This window comes from Ochotona princeps, chromosome 25, assembly GCF_030435755.1.
Source record: "Ochotona princeps isolate mOchPri1 chromosome 25, mOchPri1.hap1, whole genome shotgun sequence".
Lineage (NCBI taxonomy): Eukaryota > Metazoa > Chordata > Mammalia > Lagomorpha > Ochotonidae > Ochotona > Ochotona princeps.
The window spans coordinates 17,057,875-17,076,527 of NC_080856.1; the positions used below are offsets into that span (position 1 = coordinate 17,057,875).

The 18,653-nt window shown below is 44.7% G+C and overlaps 1 protein-coding gene across 7 annotated transcripts in view; it reads right to left on the reverse strand.

The window, feature by feature from the left end:
• Positions 1–14,834, reverse strand: part of PIK3CG (phosphatidylinositol-4,5-bisphosphate 3-kinase catalytic subunit gamma) — a 31,312-nt gene extending 16,478 nt beyond the window's left edge. For 2 of the 7 annotated variants that reach the window (XM_004598596.2, XM_058654913.1), the window contains exons 1-6: positions 14,748–14,834; positions 10,566–12,572; positions 6,482–6,547; positions 6,149–6,374; positions 5,460–5,563; positions 4,424–4,570 (exon numbers count right to left, since the gene is read on the reverse strand). In XM_004598596.2, the coding sequence (XP_004598653.2) occupies positions 4,424–4,570; positions 5,460–5,563; positions 6,149–6,374; positions 6,482–6,547; positions 10,566–12,572; positions 14,748–14,792 (2,595 nt within the window). In that variant the 5' untranslated portion in view covers positions 14,793–14,834. Of the gene's footprint in view, positions 1–4,423; positions 4,571–5,459; positions 5,564–6,148; positions 6,375–6,481; positions 6,548–10,565; positions 12,573–13,985; positions 14,238–14,262; positions 14,323–14,457; positions 14,612–14,671 lie in introns of those variants that run through there. The other 5 variants (XM_058654911.1, XM_058654910.1, XM_058654908.1 and 2 more) reach the window with 5 other exon arrangements.
• Positions 14,835–18,653: the final 3,819 nt, after the last annotated feature.

Below are 18,653 nucleotides of genomic sequence, written 5' to 3' on the forward strand. Positions count from 1 at the left end.
TAGCATTTTTACATATATTCACTACTCCCACATCCATAAGGCACTCAAGCTTACAAAAAAGCAGCAATAGCTATAAGCACAACAAACATTCACGGAGAGCCGATTTATGTTTGATTCTTGCATTAACCACACATACTGGATGTGGTTATTATTCCCAATCTGCAGGTGAAGGAGTAGAGGCTCAGAGAGTTGCTCTTTTCTGCAGAAATCTGTGCCTTGAGAATAGAATAAAATGTGTGAATGGAAATGCATGCTTTCCTTCTAGGTGCAGGGAACAACAGTGGTTTCTGTGTTTTTGAAATGCACATCGTTAAAATAATTCAAAGAGTCTGCAGTTTTATTTGATTTTTTACATGTGTTCAAAGGGTCTGAAAGGTATCTTTTTTCTTTTAAAAATACTTCCTAGGCTGCCCTGGGTTGTGGTTCCCACTGGTGAATGCAAGAGCCAGAATGGGGACGGCGATCTGGGCTGGATATGGCTGCAGTGTCCTTCGGCACGGGTGTGGACTGAGTCTGGGATGTGCCAGACTGGGCTATACTCCAGCACCCACTGCTGCCTATGAGAGCCAGGGTGGGTTTAAGATGGGCTGGGCTAGGTCTCAGGACCCACTGAACTACATGAGCACTGTTTCTGGGTGTGGACCAGGTGTGGCTGGGCTGTAAAACCCGATAGTAAGAGTGGAATAGGTGTGGGCTGGTTGGACAAAGTTGCTGTTCCTGCCAGGACAGGAGGTGGGCTAAGTCTGGGCCAAGAACTCACCAGTGTGCATTAAACCTGCCACTGGGAGGAGACCTAATAGAGGAGTTTGGGGAACTGCTCTGTCAGTACACGATCCCAGCAGGTGAGCACCAGAGCTAAGGCTAGGAGCAGCCCAGACCAGGCCAGGTTACAGTACCCACCAGCATGTGTGTGACTTAGGTCTTGGGGCAGGCCAGGCTGTGTCAGTTCATAACACCCACTGGCAGATCTGAGAGCCAGGACATGGTACAGGACAGGCCAGGTCAGGCCACAACACCAGCCAGTTGACATTAGGTACAGAACTGGGGGCTTGCTTGGCTTGGCTAGGCTACAACACCCACCAGCATGAGCTGGAATTGGGTGCAGACTGGGCCAGGACAGACTAAAGCACCTGCCAGCAAATGCTGAGGTGAGGCGGGACATGACAGACTGAGCTGCAGTACCCATCAGTACACATGAAACCCAGGGAGAGAGAATGTTAGGCTGGTAAGGGGGCAGTGTGGGCTCTCTTGCTGGACCACTGCTCCCACTGGTAAGCATGAGAGCTGAGACAGGTAATAGACCAGGCTGGGCAGAACCACAACATCTGTTGGCCTGCATATGAGCTGGGTTACCAACTGGGCTAACCAACTGTATCTGCAGGTGCATGCATGAACCAGAGTAAATACAGGCTAGTTAGGCTTTGCTGCAGTATCTGCTGGCAAGTGCTAGGACTGGGGGCAAATCTTTTCAAGCTAAATTGCAGAGATCTGGGACTAGGGGTTAGCCCAGCAGGGGAAACTGTAGGCACCTGTCTGGTGGGCTACAACTTGCACTAGTGGACATGAGCAGGCCTGGCTAGACAGATGGTAGCACCCACTGGCATGAGTGTGTGCTGGAAAATGGGGTTGTTGGATTGAGCTAGGTTCAGTGCCCACTGACATATATGAGAGCTGAATGAATTGTGGGAACAGATTGAACCAGTCTGCTGCACATACTGGAAAGCATAGGAACCAGGACTGGGGGCAGGCCTGGTAGGGGCTATTGGAGGTAGCTTTGGTTAGGCTGTAGTTCCTGTTGGTATACATGAGGGCTGAATGTGTAGTGGGTTGGGTTAGGCTGGGCTGCAGCATCCATTAGTTTGCATAAGACATGGGGCTGAACACAGAACTAAACCAGTAATTGAAACTACTAGTGTGTGCATAGGCTGATATAGATAACAGACTGAGCTGGACCCCGTACTGGCAAGCACACACAAGAGTCAGGTCTGGGATCGTCAGACAAGGATTTTCGGGATCCCTGCAACTGAACCGCTTGACTCATAGCTCCAACCAGGGGGAGAACTGCATTGACTATAGAGTGCATGTGTCAGAACTGGGCCTCCTTAGTGGAAAAGATGGAGCAGTGTACAGCATACTCAGATGCACACGGAGAATGGAGAAGTGCCTGCACTGGGGCCTGCAGAGGACATCTGGTAGCAGAGCAGAGGAAGGAGGGCAGAACAAATGGACAACTACCCCAGCCAAGCACTGACAGCATATTTAGGTGAATGGACACTCTAAGGTGGGCTATGTCAGCCAATGGACCTTAGAAGGACTTCCTCATGTTAGGATTGGTGAGATTGATAGCATTTTAGAACTATCAAAAGCACTTAAGCAGAACCCTAGGAGAGTGCTCCACACTGGAGATCCTGTGATGACATCAGGTGGCTGTTCCCCATCCCTGGGTACTGAGGCAGTTGGGGGTCTGAGTGCGGCTTCTTCCGTTATCTCCTCCCTTCCCATAAATACAGAAGGAAGAAAAAGAAAATTTTGAAACAATGGTCTCACCCACTTTCCCCTGGTCCTCAACACTTCCCACCCTAATCAACTGTGTAAATGTCATCATTAAAAAAAAGAAATGCAGGGTATCTTTCCAAAGGTAATTTTTAAAGGTATTCAGGCCAGGGCTTATCTGTATTTCTATATTAGGTTTGATATTAAAAAAGAAAAAATATTAATATTGTGTTTACTTTTAAAAACTACAAAATAAGAAACATGGCTAAAAAAAAAAATACTTCCTGGGCAGGGGATAGTGCTATAGCTCAACCGGCTAATCCTTAACCTTGCAATGTTGGCATTCCATACAGACGAAGGTTCGTGTTGTGACTGCTCTACTTTCAATCCAGCTCCTTGCTTCTGGCCTAAGAAAGCAGTGGAGGATGGCCCAAAGGGTCCCAGAAGAAAGCTCTTGGCTTCTGGCCTCGGTTCAGCTGTGTCCCTGCCCATGTGGTCATTTGAGGAGTGAACCAGCAGATGGAAAAGATTTCTGCCTATCCTCTTTGTAAATGTACCTTTACAAAAATGAATAAATCTTAAGAAAAAATATTTCCTGGGCAATACACATTCCATTATTGAAAAGGAAGCAAAATGAGAAATAAGTAAAAACAGACACTTAGAGGTAATTGAAAATATGATCAATTTTTTAAAAGGCTATGTTTAATCTGTGTATTTTGCCCATTTTATTCATTAATTTGAAATTAATGGAGAGACAGAGAAAGAGACAGAGAGAGAGAGAGGGAGGGAGGGAGGGAGGGAGGGAGGGAGGGAGAGAGAGAGAGAGAGAGAATTTTCCATTCATTGTTTCATTCCCGAAATGCTTGTAATAGCTAGAGCTGGGCCAGGCTGACTCCAGGAGCCTGAAGTTGCATCCTGGTCTCCCATGTGGGTGGAAGGGGCCTGAGTACTTGAACCCTCACTACTGTTTCTAAGATGTACACAGTTTGTCTTTTTTTTTTTTTATTACAAAGTCAGATATACAGAGAGGAGAGACAGAGAGGAAGATCTTCCGTCCGATGATTCACTCCCCAAGTGAGCCGCAACGGGCCGGTGCTGCGCCGATCCAATGCCGGGAACCTGGAACCTCTTCCAGGTCTCCCACGCGGGTGCAGGGTCCCAATGCACCGGGCCATCCTCGACTGCTTTCCCAAGCCACAAGCAGGGAGCTGGATGGGAAATGGAGCTGCCGGGATTAGAACCGGCGCCCATGTGGGATCCCGGTGCGTTGAAGGTGAGGACTTTAGCCACTAGGCCATGCCGCCGGGCCCCACAGTTTGTCTTTTAAGTAGATAATACTACATGTGAGAAATTGTTAACTTTGTGTTAAACTTCTAGAATCTAGAGAATCCCACCGTGCAAATGTGTTACAGCTAAAATTTCTCCAGAAATGTTAGGAAAGATGAAGATGGTTAGCATGAATACTTTTGCCATATACCTTCTTCCCTATCAATAGGCTCACTCTTAATCACTTACTCCAACTACCTACCTGCTCATTTTCTCTCTGTCCCATCGAATTGTTCTGAGTCTGCCTATGTGTATTAGAGATATATTTAAGGACTGTGACTATGGTTATGTAGGTACGCTCTGAAAAAGGCTGAAGGGGTAAATGTGGCTGTAGTCTGCAGTGTTGAAGTTGGAATGGGATACATGAAGAGGTTAGTGAGGGGTATAGCTACTCAGAAATGCTGGAAATGCATCTTTGGAATAGGCAGAAATGTGGCGCCCATTGGATTGCATGTCTAATGAGGCACAGCCACATTCTTAAAGTGAAAATTCCTTGTTAGGAAATCTCTGATCACCATTCAGCGTACACACAGAGTATCTCATAGATCTATTTCAGGAGTCTTTTTGTTCTTTAGAGAATCCAAATTCCATAACCTCCAAGTACCTGTAAAATCAGCATGTCTTGGCGCAGATCATCACCATGTTTAAAGATAATGCCAATCGTCTCCTTTGAGAGGGCTGTGGGGTCAGCACACTTAAACTCGAGCCACAGGGGCTTTTTCTTGGAGGCCATCACTTTACATTTCTCAATCTGGAAAGGAAGCAGTCATGTGTTTTCTACATGCAATGAATCCACATTGTAGAGATCCAAATTCTCTTGCAAAGTACCACTGTAAACAGCCAGACAGAAGTCCTAGCTGGCACGTGATTTTCAATATGTGTGTTAAAATACAGAAGACCTTCTCATAAATCTGGAAATGTTATGTGAGAGTAAACTCACTGATGGTTGTCTCAGTTTACTGTTGGGTGCTGCCTCTAGGCAACAGCACAGAGAAAGAGGATCTAGACCCAGCCCAGCGTCCTGCAGCTTAAAATAAAGTCTCAGAAGGAGAGGAGAGAGAAGAGGGGACAGAAAAGGTATTTTGCTATGAAATCTTCAAATTTGATAGGTTATAACCCCCCAAATCCAAGCACAATAAAGCAGAAGACACATGAGTAAATCCCTGTCAAAGCACATCATAATCAAATTGCTGAAAAACAGCTATAAAAGAAAATCTGAGACATAGCTTGGAGATAAAAAAGAGAGAATCAAATACAAGGACAGGAGATTTATCATCAGGAAATACACAAGCCAGAAAATGTTACTGAGTGAAACAAACACAAACAAAACCATTCAGTACAAAAGTCTACATTTAGGGAAGTTCTTTTTCAAGACAAAGGTGGGCTAAGAAGTGTTTCAGATGTACACAAACTGACGGAACTCATTGTCTGCAGACCTGAAGTGTGACAAATGGAAGTTACCTGGCACTGAGGTTTTTAGTAACCAGTGATTAAAGGTGGGCTTCATGGAGGCCCATCCAGGGACTTCCCAGGTTCCCTGCCTCTACCAACACATGCTCTGTCAAGTACCAGTTTCAAGAAAACACACGAAACATTGGTAAGACATTTGGACCAAAGGGAGACATCCAAGTGATACCTACCACCAGTGTTCCTGCTTTCAGTCCAGGGTCATATGGAACTCTAAAACTTGTCGGGAGACTCAAATTCTGTAGGTTTTCAAGTTTTTGCTTAAGTTGTAAAATAACTGTAATTGTCAAAAGTGCACAAGAATCATGTAAGTTCAAGAAATTATGATCTAAAGTCTTTCCTGGGGTTATATTAACTCATAGCATTTCATATTTTTGGTATGGGATGGGGCTGGAGGAATGGGGACATGGGCCTGTTGTTGAGGAATTAACCGTTTGAGGTGGCAAGATAACTCAGGCTTGCTATGAGCAATGTAACCCAGAATACACCCTGCAACTGGGGACAGAAATAGATGAATATATACGTATGTAGGAGGACTATAGAGGCCAATATAGTCAAATATAGACTGTGGGCATTTGTAGAAGATGGGAGTTATATCTCTGCCCATATCTCTCTACTTCTCAAATATTTTTTCAAAATATGTCCATACAGTTTAAAAAAATCATTGTGTTATAAAAAAGGAAGTTTAAATTTGGTTACTCAAATTTTGCTGTCAAATTTTAGAAGACTAAAACAAATAATAATGTTCGCGGCTGCAATTGGCAAGATACGATTTGGCCCCCAGAAGAGCAGGAATCAGAGGGATGATGGCAAGGAGATGAAGGCGTTTGGGAAGAGGACCAAGAAAACAGAGCCACTGTACCTTGAGAACTGACGTCATACTTTTCAGCAGAGAGTGACTTGATGTCAATGGTGACTTTTTGTAGCATCTCAATTACGAGGACTTGTTGGGTAAAGTCTTGCAGCATGGCTGTGCCACAGCCCCTCAGGTAGGCTTCCAGGATCACAGCAAACCTCTGCTGATAGTGTCTGGACTGGGCTATCTCACTTCTCAAGAACCAAAACAAGAAGTGACCAATTCTTTTGTTCTGAAGGCGAGTACAAGAAGGTTGAAATTATGACTTGTGCCCTAGGTCAATTAGTCATTTCTTGCAAGCATAAAATGTCATGCAGTTATCAAAGTGCAAGGACTTACCCGTAAACCACGCTTCAACAAAAATCTGGCTAGGGCACTGTCATGGTATGGTTCAAATTTCACGGCCTAAAGGAAGAACATGTCAGCAATTATGGACTGCATTTGATGTTGGCAAGTCGGGAAAGAAGGAATGAGGACAAGCTGGTGTTCTGTTTCCATGGGTCTTCATGGCTAGTGTGATAAGAAAGGGATGCTTAAAAGTCACTCACATTAAAGTTTTTTTAGAGGTCACTTAGAACCAAAGTGAACCACTTGCTTGGAAGTGTGTCATAGCTGATGCTCGAGCTAAGATTAGAGGTCAGAATTCCTAACTCTTGCTATTTGCTTTTGACCACTTCCAAGGTGAAGCAGTGAGGCTATTTGCTCCCATTAAGGGCTGCCTTAATTTACTGGAAGGGTAGAGGAAAAAGAATGAGATGGTTCCTGAAAATGTATAAAGTGGAAAGGCAAAAGAAATTGTAAGAAATAGACAATGGTGATACAGAAGTATACAGAAGGAGAAAGATATTTGTAAGATGTGAAGTTCCTAAAACCCCTTCAGCTTCCCGTTTTAGTGTCTCACTGGCTGTCTTACATATTCTTTTTTCAAGCAAACAGCAGGCCTAGGTCAATTCACACAGAACAATCACTACTGCTGTTTCCCCTTGGTGGACAAGGAGCTTTCCATCAGAAATTCCATGATTGCATGTGCTTTTTGTGACAGAGACTGAACCTTATTTTAAGTATTTGGTAGTTTTCATATCAGTAGGCCAACGTAAAGAATATTGATGTAAGTGGCAGCTTGAATTGCCTCCAGTGCAGTCTTGGAGGAAGCATGGATATTTGGCTGATGAATTCTCTGTACTTTTTTTTTTTGTGTCTGAAGTAGTTCATACTTTTAAAACCAGTAAGACTAACAAATACTGTTTAATTATAAATGTATATATGAGAGCCCGGCTGGATGGTTCATTTGATGAATCCTACTCCCACAAGTCCTGAGATCTCCCTATGGGTTGGTTTGTGTCCCAGCTGCTCTCTGCTTACGGCCTGGGAAAGCAGTAGAGGACGGCCCCAAGTCTTGAGACCCTGTATTTGCGTGGGAGACCTGGAAGAAACTCCTGGTTCTTGGCTTCAGATTGGCTCAGCTCTAACCACTGGCAGCCATTTGAGGAGTAAACAGGAAGATGGAAGATCTTTCTCTGTCTCTCCTCTCTGGAAATCTGTCTTTCCAATAAAATAAATAAACATTTGAAAAAATGCATATATGAAGATAAATTTGGAGGATGATCTGTGCACACGGAGAGAGGGATTCAGTGAAGTATCTTATAGTATTTTCTTTATAAGCAGAAATGTCTGTCCTTTATCCCTCCCAGTCAAAAAAAAAAAATCTCTAGTTTATAAGGCCTTCTTGATTTAGTTTACAATTCTTACTCTGTTTTACCGGTTTGCAAATGATCAATACTAACTTCATAATGTTTCAATTATACTAACGCTTTCAAAAAGCTCTTCATGGGCGTGGTCAAGTAGGTGCCACAAAGGCGGCACAGAAGGTGTAATTCTGAGAATGTGGCCATTGAGACAACAGTATTACTCCACTGTTGGACTATTTTAAGTTTCTAAACTAAACGTGAGTCTTTCTGACGTTTGTGTTTCACTTCTCTAAAGACAATGTAGATCTCAACTAGAAAGCCATTTGCACCAGGGCCGAGTCATTTAGCCATCTCTGAAAATGTCTCAAGTTGCTTTGTAAATGACTACTCTTCTTTAAGACCACAAATTCAGTTTTCATAGTTCTTCTTGGTCTCTTTCACTTAAACATTTCTAAGAACGCTATTTTCTCATTCTGCAAAATTTGCTTGTGAAAATGATGCCAAGACTAATCCACAGAGGCTATGGGATTTGTTAGAGAGCTCACACAAGGTTGTTTTATGTTGTTTCTGTGTTTAAATTTTTTAAAGATTTATTTATTTCTTATTGGAAATGCAGATTTACAGAGAGACGAAGCGACAAAGAGAAAGGTCTTCTGTCCACTGGTTCACTCCCTAAGTGGTCACAATGGCCTATGCTGAGCCAATCTGAAGCCAGGAGTCAGGAGCTTCCTCTGGGTCTCCACCATGGGTGTAGGGTCCCAAGGCGTTAGGCCATCCTCAATTGCAGGCCACAAGCAGGGAGCTAAATGGAAAGTGGAGCAGCTGGGCACCAATCTGCCACTAAATGGGATCTTGGAGGTTGCAAGGTGAGGATTTAGCCACTAGGCCATTGTGCCAGGCCCCTTATGTTGTCTTTGTTATGGAAATGCAGAAAATTCAAGATTCCTTAGTCTTGCCAAAATTTTTTAGTACTATGTCAGTATCTGAACTAGTCATTTGAAAAAAAAAATACTAGATATACCCAATAGATGAAAGTAAGGACCAAATTTAACATTTCAGGTTTGAGACCCAGGGAAGATGAAGATTCATAGTTAAAGTTGAGCATATCCAAAATGTTCATCAGAGAGTTCCGAGGACTTCCTAAGGAGAGTGCTTGGATAGTTTAGTATTTAGCTTAGCTAATCCTAAAGATAGGTCAAATATCAGCTACTTAGAAGTGTCCTTGGACCCCTGAGTTCACATTAAAGGTCCTCTGGTCCTGGATGTTTGTTTATCACGCTTTGTAGCTTACCCCAAAGCATTTGACACAATTTGTTATGAAACATCCGTTTGTATGTGCTGTTGTTCCAATATATGCTGTTGAATTAGGACATGAATTGTCTGTGCTCTAAAATAACATTTCTATCTAATTCCTTTACTTTTTTCCCTTACCAAGTGGTACAGTGTTATTTGAGAACTGCTATACTCAACAGAAAATAGTTCCTTCTCCTTTAACTTCCTGCCTAACTTTAGGGGGAAAGAAACACAGGTGGAAATACAATTCTTTCTAAAGGGTAGAATTTTCAAGTTCTACTCATGTAAGAGTTGATGTTACACTAAGTGTAATAAACACAGACAGGAAGACATGTTTTGTCTAGCCTGCAGGATCCTGACGTTAGATAGATGCAGTAAGGTGGTGAAAAACATAGGGCTTGGAGTTGGACCTCCTCACGTTTGGAGTTGGCTTCTTTCCAAGCCTGTGACCTGGACACATTCCCTGCTGTTGCTGTGCCTCGGTTTCCTCATGTGAATGGCGTTCACCCAAGTGTTGGCTTGACCTCTGCCATAGTTGTCAGAAGACTGAGTTAACACATAGAAGGCATGAGATCATTTGGAGCCTGCATTCAAGGAAACACTCATTAAGTCAAATGATCTTTAAAATAATAAATGAGAGCAAAGTATTCCCACAGGGATAATTCTCTCCCCAAGCAAAGTATAGGGCTAATGGCTGTGAGCTGTTGCGGTAGCTCCACAGGATAATCCTCTGCCTTGAAGCAAGGGCATCTCATGTAGACACCAGTTCAAGTCCTGGCTGCTTCACTTGCCATCAAGCTGCCTGCTATGGCCTGGGAAGGCAGCAGAGGTATGACTCAAGTCACTGCACCCATGTGGGAGAACTGGAAGAAGACAACAGACCTGGAAGAAGCCAGAAGAAGCTCCTGGCTCCTGACTCCTGGTTTCAGATCAGCTCAGCTATGGCTGTTGCAGCCATTTGGGGAGTGAACCAGTGGACAGAGATCTCTCTGTCTCTCTCTATCTCTGACTATCTCTCTCTCTGTGTTTCTCCTCTCTGTAAATCCGCCTTCCAAATAAAATAAAAAAATCTTAAAAAAATAATTTTGTAGTGTCAGGATATACTTAAATAACAGAATGATGGACTTATGACTGTTCAGGAAGGACTATGCTATTGTAGTAATATAGGGTAAATCATTGTATGGGGGATTTGGGAAAGAAGTAAGGGAAATCCTAGAGCCTATGGAACTGTATCATAAAATAATGATAACCCAGTGAAAAAGTCATTGGATCAGTTTTCTATACTGTAAGCTGGATTTCCTCAGAACTGCTTTGACCATGTAGGGCTGCACACAAAGGGCATTTGATGACAACTGAATGGGATGCTTATGCACATGCAAATAGGTTCCTTCAGAGAAATAGGCAAATAGGTTCCTTCAGAGAAGGAACACACACATCCCTACCTGGACCAGCTGCAGAAGGTAATGCAAGACGTCATCATCTTCCAAGCTCTCCAGTTTCTGAACTGCAATTGCTCTTACATTTTCATCAGAAAAGTTACAGTCTAGGAGTTGCATCGTTAGTCCAACATCCAAAGCACTTTGATCCCATACTTCTCTTCTGGCTAACAATTGATATGTTTTGGCCACCATTTCTTGCTCTCCCCATTTCACAGAGCTAAACAGCTTAGGATATGCCTTGGGATGTTTCAGGGTCTCATATCTAAAATGCCACAGCAGTTCCTTGTCCTCGGCTGTGAGTGGGTTAAGGGGATCAGTGTCTATGATTGCCTCAAGTTGCTTGCGAAGCTGGTTGGGCATTTCAGCTCTGACCCGGTCCCCTTCAGGGTCAGGGGTGGGTCGATGCTTAGGCAGGGCTATTGGGTGACAGTAATTGTCCAGAAGAATGGAGATGGACATGGAGTTCTCCTTGTCCGGGTTGGTGGCCGATGTGAGCTTGTCAGCATTGAAGCTGCCCTGGTCCTCTCCCTTCCCTGAGATTTGCCACATGTGCAGCACGTACTCTCCATGGCGCAGGAGGAAGCGGTGGTCTATCAGCAGCAAGTTCACGTAATAGAGAAGCTGGGCTTTGCCTCTGGACTCAGCCCCGGGAGCATCCGCGCAGGCCTTGCCGGACAGTGAGGGTGCTTTGCCACAGTAGATCTGGAGGTTCAGAAGGGCCCCCTTGGGCAAGTCCTTGATTTTGATACTGAACTCAAGCCACACATTCCAGAGCACCTCATCTGTGAAGGGCTTGGCGCTGGTCCTCCGCTGGCAAAGGACCTGCTGTCCGTGTTGGATATTGGCCTCCACAAACACTGTGAGCTCGGTGTTCCGGGGCAGGGCGGGAATATCAATACCTCGGATCTTGACCCTGAACTTGCGATCACAGTCCCATAGGGACACTGTGAAGACGCTTTCGTGGTCCTTGCCATGGATGGTCAGTTGCTCGTGATAACCGGTGACTCCTGTGCAGTCATCCACCAGCGGCCACTCTTCCTTCCTCACCTCGTCCAGGGCGGGGTCCGGGGGTGTGTCCAGTACCAGATGAATCTCTTCTCCATTTTTCAGGCATTGCCTCACCCACTGGAAATTTCGGATGGGCGTCTCACCCACAAGGTACTCATCCCTGCCGCAGACGCGCAGCACAAAATCTTGTTCGTTCTGGCTCTCCGGGATGTCCATTAGCGACTTCTTCTTGGCTATCTTGGTGAAGAAGCTCTGGAGGATGGTGCTGGGGGTATCGTCCGCTGAGACCTTGATGGTCTGGCTGGTGGTGCTGCGGTGGATGACAATGAAGATGCAGTTGTTGTTAATTTTCTTAGAGAGGTACTCTGGGAGGGGCTTGGACGTCACCCAGGGGTGCATGGCATAGAGCCTGGGGTCGCGGCTGGCCACTTCGGCCATGCGTGGGGTCACCAGGCGGCGGCGTGTGAACTCCAGCTCGTCGTCGTGCACATTGCTAACGTCCGTCACATCGTAGCCGATCAGGGCGGTGAGCTGCCGCTGAAAGGCCAGCGTCTCCTCCGAGGGCGCGTGGCGCTGCACCACATGGATCTGGCCGGGGCTCCTGTGGAGCACCTTCCAGTAGCGCAGACAGTCCAGCGTCTGCACCACCTGGTATTTGTCGTAGATCTCGTACCACTGCCCCTTCTTCTGGTAGAGCAGGAGGAAGTGGTCCGGGCCGAGGCGGTGGTAGAAGTCTGCGGCCACGCTGGTCTCCAGCGCCCGCAGCCACACCTGACCCTTCATTTGCTCCACGTTACCATGGCCAGCCACGTGCAGCAGCGCCGTCTCTGGCGTCTTGCTGTCGCGCTGGCTGGTGGGCAGCACGAACTCGATGGGAATGAGCTCCATGGAGGACAGGCTGGCCGCCACGCTGCGGGGTTTCATCTTCCGCCGCCGGCGCCCGTGGTCCTCTCTCAGAACCACGGGCTGTTCATAACTTTCTAGCTCCATGCCCCGTGCGACCTAGGAGCAGAGAAATGAGAGGGTTTTGTCACCAGAAATGTTGCTCCTCCTCTTCCCCACCTCCCTTCACAGCTTAGAGGTGGCGGGAAGTGAGGTGTGGAAGACTGACAAGGACCCAGAGAGACCAAGTGCTGCAGTACCGCCCTTTAGTGCAGGGGGACATGAATCCTGGCGCTGCTGCTGACTAACTGGGTGCCTTGGCCTGCTGGAACGATCTTTCAACCTGATTCTCAGCTGTTTGATGCAGAATATTTCGGGGGTAAGCAGTAAATGAGGGTTAATGGATGATACACCTGTTTGTGTGGGAAATATCTATATGTAGGTTCATTGATCATGCTTTGTACTTTTCTATGTGATTGAAAAAGTTCTTTTTCAAAAGGGGTGTGTAAGACTCATCTAGCACAGTGCCTGATACAATAGCTCAAAATGGTATAAGCTGTTCTTCAGCATACTGAAACACATGGATGAATAAAGTAACAGGGTTAAGGACTCAGTCCTCGCTTTGCCAACAGTCTTCAACTTCTTTCCTTTCTGCCTCACAGTTCTTACAGCCCAGACGGTTTACCCAACTGCCTGTCACTTTCTGTATTTCCAAACTGTCTGGGCTCTGGTATTTTCTCCCTTGTCAACTTCCTATATTTCTCTTTTAATTTCATTTTTTTCCCTTTCTAATGAAGAAAGCTGGTGATCTCATTCATAAAACTAAACAAAAAAATCAGAATTGGTAAAGTGGCAGCCAAGAGGTTTCAGAGATACACAATTTTGAATTGTGACATGTAGCAGCATTCTGACTATTGTTAGTTTTCAGGGTGATTCCTTACAGGAGGTACCCAAGGCTGGGCTCCTCTAAGATGAAGGCCTTTGGAGTTGGTGTTGACTCAGTCCATCTGCCTCTGGTTTAGTTGCTGGAAGGAAGAGCCGTAGGAGTTCTGAACTCCAATAACCTTCAGTTTGGACCACCATGAATTAACTTATGTTTTGCTCTAATGTCTGCATCTCTACTAACGAGGATTCACCACTTTATTCTTATTAACTTTTCCATAAATATTTATGTACCTACTATTCACAAAGCATCTGAGTGATACACGTGACATTTTGCAAGGAAGAAACCTTCACGGAATGATTGAAATATTATAAGTATGAAAATTGAAAGATAAATAAGAAAGCATTTTGCTTTGACTATTTAGTATTGTGATGTAATATATTGTACTCCAAATAAACATCAACAGTTGAAACAAAAGTAAGTCAATCAAAATGCCATTTCTCTCCTAAATGACTAGCTTTAGTGAGACACATATCGCTTTGCTTTGTTAAGAAATAGTGGAGTATTTGATACAGACCCAAAAGGAGAGTCTGATTAAAAGATAAGAAAGACTAGTTTCAAACTGAGGTTCAAATCTTGGCATGACTTACTTTTCTAAAGTCAGCATTCCTTTGTCTTAAAATATTTTAAAGTCATATTTAGTAAGTGAAACCAGTTGTTCCAAAACAGAGCTGACTCTTGTAGCTTAAAACTCTCATTTCGGTCGTTGGCTACATTACACAGTCATTGAGAAGAGAACCATAAACTATATTAACATTGACAGGAACTTGAAGTAAAACATGGCTAAATTTAGGCAATGTACGAACACACAGCAATACAGACCGCGTTAGACAAGATGCAGAAGAAAGCAGGCTAAGCAGTACTTACTTACTCCCTTCATGGCTGAGGCTAGCAAGGTTTCTCCTTTATGCGAAGACGTTAGGAACACTGTAAATACAGTGGCCCTTAAGCGTGAACTGTGAGAATATGAAGCCTGCCTAGCACAGACTCCAGAGCCCTCCCTCTTCCTCCCAAACAAAAACAAAGCAAAAAAAAAAAAAAAAAAAAAAAGAGCTAGTGCACCTGCAAAAACTATTGCCGGAACTTTGTGGATATCCGAAAGCCAGGTTGGACTAGACAATGAAACACAGACATTCGGGGTGGTAGTATCATCTCAGGGACCTGTGAGAGAAGTTCCAGATAAACATATGCTACCTGAGAAGGAAATGTCACCATTCCAAATAGACCCGACAAAGAGAAAAAAAAAAAAAAAAAAAAAAACAGAAGGAAGCAATACCTGATAAAACAGCGGAGGTGATGATGCTGAAGGATCATTTGTTTAATTTTTGAAAACAAAACAAGTTTAAACCTACCCTGTGTGCCTCTGAACTCTTCCGCTTTTCTGGGGCTCCCTTCATATCCAGATGCAGAGGAAGTGTTGCCGTTACCAGGAAGGAAGTTTTAACCAAGTTGATTAGACGTGTGATGGCTCATTTTAAAAGTGTCAGAAATGCATTTCCTGTTACAGCACACAGAGTGCGGGCCCAAGCAACAGCTCTGTTTGCCGTCTTTTCTTGAACTCATCTTTCAGAAATCGTGAGAGATTGTAAGACACATTAAAAAGAATGGAGCTCCAAACCAAAAGTACATATCAGGAGGCATAAACAAATGAAATATTTTTGTAGCTAGTTCTTAAGTAGAATCAAAGACCTCATGGACACAATAGACAACCTGTTAGGTTGGGAAGACTTCTTTCATTGTTGCTGTTGCTGTTAAACTGTTGGAGAGGCATGGCAAGAGAGGGATGGACGGAGAGAGCTCCTGTCTGCTGATTCAACCCCTAGATGCCTGCAATTGCTTTACAAGGGTCAGTTGAAAGCCAGAAGTCCTAGAGCTCAATTCAAATGTCCCACTTGGGTGGCAGGGAGCTAGTCACTTGAGCCATCACCTACTATCTCCCATAGTCTGCTTAGCAGGAAATAAGGGTCAGAGCTGAATATCAAAACCAGGTATTACAAGATAGGACACAGCCATCCAAACCAGCATCCTAACTGCCAGGGGAGACACTCGCTTCAAAAGACTTTTAAGAGCTGAATTAAATCCATTCCTCTTATGGAATGTAATTAGACCTGTTTTCATTCAGCGTAACTGAGGGATGGGGAAGAGAAACTTAGTGACCTAAAGGACTGAGCAGACAAGTGCAAGAGTTCCAAAGGCAAGATCTGGGAGCTTACTTCCTTCGTGTAGTGAGAGACTGCGCTGATGTGAGCCTTAAAGGTAGAAGCTTACCGGGAGCAGTGATCAGTTTATTGCAGACAAAATTGAAGGGGTTGCTTGTTCTCCTGAGCCCTGTCACAGCTTCAGGTAGACTGTCCCTGGCAGATTGTTTCTAATGATAAGAAAACCCATTCTATATCACTGTGAGAACAGCTCTGTAGCTTGCAGATCTCAAGCACTTCTATACCTCTGCTTCAAGCACCATTAGATTCTGAGCCCTAACCCTTATCCCTAGTCCCTAACTCCAGTACCTAATCCCTCCCTTCCTCCTCTACCTGGGCTCTCATGGATCCCAGCTGAGCTTCATAAGGGCCAGCAGGTAGGATGACCTTGACCTCGTAAGTTTCTTGGGAGTATACAGTTCACAGTTCTTCCGAATTACTCTGGTGTCATGATCATTTGTTTTGATCTATGAAGGACTTTAAAAAGTCCCCAGGCAGATGGACTTGAAAGATAATGCATATTTTCCATGAGGCTTTTGAAATGCTCTTGTGTCTTCTTTCTCAGGGCCCCTGGGGCTTGACTTTTTAATAGTATTCTAATAGTTGACACCTGCAGGCAAAGTTTGTAATTCAAAGGCCTTAATCTCCCGGGGAACAGAGGTGGATTGTCAGCTCCCCAAAGTATGTGGGATCTTCAAAGAGCACACAGAAAATGAGCATACTGGAAAAACTATGCATGGAGTTTAAATACTTTTGCTTTGACACCAAAATCAACTGATCTTTTAATTGCATTTCCCATGAGTCTTTGGAAGTGCCCCCTGCACAGCCCTTAAGAGGCTGGCCATTTCAGAAGCTTGACTCAAGGCTGGCCTACATGATTGGTTCTGAGGGAAGCCTGCCACACTGTAGGCAGTAAGCCACCATGTAGAAGCTTGCCAGGCTGTGTTTCACACAGAGGTTAGGGAGCGTCTTGGGCACATCTGGGGTGAGAGTGACATTAGCTCTGTTTTCTTGATTATTCAACAGGTTCTGTCCCTGTTCTGCTTAGTTTCATCTGGAGGCCAAGCCTCCATCTGGCAACACACACATGACTTTACACATACTGGATTTGGGCTCTTGGGTTTCCTTGTTTGTGAAGGAAGTATCGAGCTAGGTTCCATTATGCAAATCTTACTTGTCCTCTGAGTACACTTACAAATGCTTTGGGCTTTATTGGTGTTATGAGATGAAAAGTACCCTCCTCTTTCTCCAGTCTTACTATACCCACTGAAATTTGACTGTATGTTGTCAGTGGTCCCAGGGGGAAGTAGCAGCCAGTGTCTTTCCTGTGGGGACACTTCCCTCAGGCTGAGGCGGTATTTACTAGTAAGAATATTTTCTTGCTAGAATTTTTAGGGTAGAAGATCTTTAGGTCTCAGCATCATCTGGCTTTATTAAGTTTCCCCTTTTTTCCTTTTGTGTATCTCCAGCTACCTCACACTGTGATTTAAATACTGCAGACACACAATATTGTATTGGAAAGAAAAAGGAAACAGAATTTTTTTTTCTTAAAGATTTTTTATCTACTTTTATTGAAAAGGCAGAGTTAGAGAGAAGGATAGACAAGGGAAGATATCTTCCATCTACTACTTCACTCTCCAAATGGCTGCAATGTCCGGAGTGGGGCTGGTCTGAATTTGGGAGCCAGCAGCTTCTTCCAGATCTCCCACATTGGTGCAGGGTCCCTTCTTTAGGGCCACTTCCCTGGCCATAAGATGGACAGTAAAGCAGCCAGAACTTGAACTGGCATCCATATGGGATGCTGGGACTACAGACATAGGATTAGTCCTCTAAGATATCATGGTGGCCTCTGGAATAGCAGTTCCTTGAGAACATCCTTTTAGAGCCCTTCTGTACCATCTGGTCCTGTAGTTTCCTTTGTTTTCCCCTTAACAGTATTGACTGAGTATTAAACCAAAGACCACCTGTCCCCTGCTTGTGAACAGGATGTCCCCTCCACACAATGGCTACCCAGGCCCACCCCAGGAACTCTGCCTTTGGAAGTATTTGCAATTTCCCAGGATTCAGTATGCTTACCTACACTCCGCCTCACCTCTCTGACTAGCTTTTACTCTTGTATGCCATCATCCTCACAGAGAAGAAACTGTCAACAATAAGGAGGAATACGTTTTTCACATTTCAGGGCATAGCAGTGAGTCGTAGGAGGGAGGACGGCTTAGTAGACCAGCGTGGAACCAGCCCTGGGTCTTACGGTGGAGGGGCCATCACTGCAGGATCTGCTTCCCAGGCCTTTCTGTGAACATTGCTTTTCCAAAGCATCCGTTCTCAGCTCAGCAGAAGTTACATCCCACTGGAAGGAGGCCAAAGAGAGGCCCTGTCTCTTCAGGTTCAGCGGAAGGGCACAGGAGGTAGGCGGGAGAGAGGCCTGAGCCACTGTGACACCTAGGGGTTCCTGGGAGCCCACAGCCCTCTATGACCTTCTTCTGTGATAAACAGATGAAGACCTGGTAGGCCAGGCACCTGCCCCTGTGGGGATGAGCACCAGGCAGGTGACCCTGGCCAGGCAGGATGTCCTCTGCCTACTTGGCCAAATATGTAAGAGGAATCCTCTTTGAGCCAAAGCTCAGCCACCCTGTTGTGAGATTGGCCTTTGTGTGGGTCTGTTTAGCCCTTGATTTTCTTGTGCAGATGGGGAAAAGCCCCTGCCTGTGTCTCAGTGATGGCTGGGTGCCCCATGGGTGAGCCTTCTTGTGCCTTCTCTGTGTGTGTCCCCTTTTCCTTTAAAATTAATGCCCCAATAGTCTTTGTATCCTTTTTCTTCTCTTCTTTGCCCCTCTGCCTCTCTTTTATTTATTATTTACAATGATTTTTATTATTTCCTTTAAAAAAACTTAGCTAATGAATAAATAAATTCTTTTACAACTTTGTAGGTAGGAAGTAAAGGTATGTATGGCACACGTCTTTACTCCTGAATAAAAGTAGGAATCCCATTTTGAAATGTGTAAACACACCAGTACTACACGATGTTAGATTCCCCACCCCTTTTTTCAAGATAATCAA